At 57.8% G+C, this 3,068-nt stretch overlaps 1 protein-coding gene across 1 annotated transcript; it reads left to right on the top strand.

Annotated features, from left to right (window-relative positions):
* Positions 1 to 205: 205 nt before the first annotated feature.
* Positions 206 to 1,307, top strand: LOC104081491 (protein phosphatase 1J-like; the record flags this gene model as incomplete). Its single annotated transcript, XM_009584258.1, has 4 exons — positions 206 to 269; positions 448 to 555; positions 718 to 869; positions 1,160 to 1,307. Coding segments are annotated over 4 exons (472 nt in total), but the record flags the coding sequence as incomplete, so codon positions are not given.
* Positions 1,308 to 3,068: the final 1,761 nt, after the last annotated feature.

A 3,068-nucleotide genomic window follows, 5' to 3' on the forward strand; every position in this document is an offset into this window, starting at 1 on the left:
CACCGGAGGCTCCGTGCCGAGGGGCGGCGCTGGGGTCCCGCTGTGCGCGGCCGCCCGGTCCAGCATCCCTTCCCGTGGGACGGGGGCTGTGGCACACTGGGTCTTGAAGGGGCCTTGTCCCGGGGGATGCCGTGTCCTGAGCGGGCAGGGGAGGTGCTGGAAGCCTTCACCTGCTGACACATTGTCTCTGGCTTGTTTTAACCAGGGCTTACAAAAAGATAGAAGAGGATGACCTGAAGTTTCCACTTATCTACGGGGAAGGCAAAAAGGTGAAGTGCTGTAGCAGGAGCTGTGCGGGGGTCGCTTCCCACCTGCCCTCGCTGAATCGGGGCTTTCCAGCCCATTTTTGCTAGTGCTGTTGCTGCTCCAGTGCCACCAATTCTCAGCTGGGAATGGAGGTAGAGATGAAGCGGCTTAAAGTTTTATTTTGGCTTTGTCATTCCCCAGGCTCGGGTGATGGCCACGATTGGAGTCACACGGGGCCTGGGAGACCACGACCTCAAGGTGTTCAGCTCCAACATCCACATCAAGCCTTTCCTGTCCTGCTTCCCGGAGGTGAGCCTGGCTGCTGGCCGCTCCGCACCCAGGGGTTCCTGCGACGGCTGGAGACAGTCAGGGTGACCAGATCCCTGGTGCGCCCAGTGCAGCCTGGGCTCTCCAGGAGCCTCCTCTGCCTCTCTGCCCCTCACCCTTGCGTCTTGCCCTGTTGCTTGCCAGGTCAGGGTTTACGACCTCACGCAGTACGAGCACTGCCCTGACGATGTTCTGGTCTTGGGCACTGACGGGCTCTGGGATGTCACCAATGACAAGGAGGTGGCTGGCGTGGTGATGGAGGTGCTGACGAGCTATGAGCCCAACGACCCGTGCAGGTGAGCTGAGAGCGGGCAGGGGGACGAGCGTGTCCTGCTCTAACATCTTCCTTGCCCCTTGGAGCAGTGTTGTGGCCACACATCCCTCTGGCCTCAGGGCTGGTGCTGTTGCTCTGCAGCGTGCAGTGCTCCCCTGGATGTGCGTATCTGAGCTCAGCTCTCTCATCTCTGAGGGACCCTTCCTGCACCCCTAGTCCTCCAGCTTCTTCCTTGCCAAGGACTGCAGGATGCTGCATCAGGGAGCCTGTGGGATGTGGGGTTGCTGCTGAGCTGCTGTGCTCTGCCCCCAGGTACACCATGGTGGCCCAGGAGCTGGTGGTGCGGTCCAGGGGGGTGCTGAAGGAGCGGGGCTGGCGGCTGGCCAATGACAAGCTGGGCTCTGGCGATGACATCTCTGTCTTCGTGATCCCTCTGGGCGGCCCGGGCAACTACACGTGATGCCCAAAGACCCCGGGGCAGAGGGGCTCGCCTTGCCTGGATGGAGACGAGTGGGACACCGGCGCTGCCTCAGGGCCACCTCTCCCCCGAGCACTTGTTTCCTGAGCCGACCGCAAGAGGAGTAAGAAACCTGGAGCCTGTGCCCCTGCCCAGAGCATCCCCCTCCGCCTGCTGCATCCCAGCCCTGGGCGGAGGTGGAACGGCCTTGGACAGAGAGCGGGAACTGGGGTCGAGGGATGTGTTTTGTGCTGCTACTTTCTTGATTGCTGTGAAAAGCCTAAATCCTCCCTGGTTTCTTGGTGTATCCTTTGCACCTCGTCCTGGGGCTGGGTGTGCTGGTTCCAGCAGTGTGCAGCGGCCATTGGGCTGGTGAGGCACTCGTACCTGGAGAAGCGTATGCTTGCTGCTGCAATCATCTCCACTCCCCCGCCCCACTGGATCAGTGACACTTGGATCAGTGACACTGAAGCTGCTCTTGGGGCTGGGTGCTGGGGCCAGGAAGGGCTATGGCCTGGGGTGAAGCCCTGCTGGCAGCTGGGCAATGCTCAGCCTGGCAAAAGTCCGTTTGTGGGTGGCATGGTGGTGGGCGAGCCCCATGACTGACATCCCAGCTTTGTGCTTGCCCTCTCTGGCCCCTCACGCCTTCGTCCCAGCCACGTACCTTGTCTTAGTCTCCCAAACCAGAGTTTGGGAGGATAGGGCAGTGCCCGGTCACTGCAGCGCACCAGGAGCCCCTGGGAAGGAATGAGCTATTGCACTTGCACTGGCTGTGCCACGGGTTCTGCCCCCACCCCTCTTCATGTCTGGGATCGCTGCTGTGTTTCGGGAGCCAATTATTTATTATTAACTGAGGAGCTGAGCTGGAAAATGTCTAAATCCTTTCTTGTTGTGTGGAGTCTGTATGAATATATGTCTATATTTTTGAGTGGTTCTAAGTTGGCCACTGCTGAGCAGCAGTTGCACACAGAGCAGCCCTATTCAGCCAAGCTTAACAGCTTAAGGGTGCTGCATGGATCTGCTTAGCTGAGGGCTGGAAACCCACAATAAAAGCGGCTTGGTTGTGACTGGAGGGGGGGAAGACAACTCCCTCCTTTTTCATAATAATCTCAAAGCTGGTGCTGAGCAGAGCTGTAGCAGCAGTTGATCTCTGCACAGTATCTTATTCTGCATCACACATACCTGGAGGATGCATTTCCTGGACCTGTGCAGAGTGTTGCATCCTCCCAAAACATGAGGGGTGATCCCATCCTGGCAGCATGGTGATGGGGAGAGCTGGGCTGTGGTCCCTTGTTTTGGAAAGACCCTGTGGCACCTGTAATTTGTGTCCTGCTATCACTGGGTGCAGCCAGCTCTTGTCAAGTGTCACCTCTGGTGAATGTTGTTTGTCTCTTGTAATCAGCAAGATGTAAATAAACTGGGTGCACTTAATGGGAAGTGAAAGTTATCCAGCGAGATTTTAACCTATTGGCATCTTCGGTGCTGAAGGGAGCAGGGAGTGATACTGGGGCCAGGGCTACTGTCCTTACGTAGCACTGTGTGTTTAAATAAAGGTTTTGCCACCTGCAGTCCCACTTCAAAGGCTTTCTTGCAGAGCTCCTGCAAAGAAGACTTACCTAAAAGCCAATTAGCTCTGATTAGTTTATGTAGGCAGGCTTGGTAGCAAATAGGCCCAGACAGAGCCATGTGAGCTGCTGTCCCTCTGCCCTTGGCGCTGGCCAGACCCTGTGGAGCCCCCCTCCCGTGCCCACGGGGAGTGGGAAC

The sequence above is a fragment of the Fulmarus glacialis genome, unplaced genomic scaffold (genome assembly GCF_000690835.1).
Source record: "Fulmarus glacialis isolate BGI_N327 unplaced genomic scaffold, ASM69083v1 Scaffold25998, whole genome shotgun sequence".
NCBI classification, from domain to species: Eukaryota; Metazoa; Chordata; class Aves; order Procellariiformes; family Procellariidae; genus Fulmarus; species Fulmarus glacialis.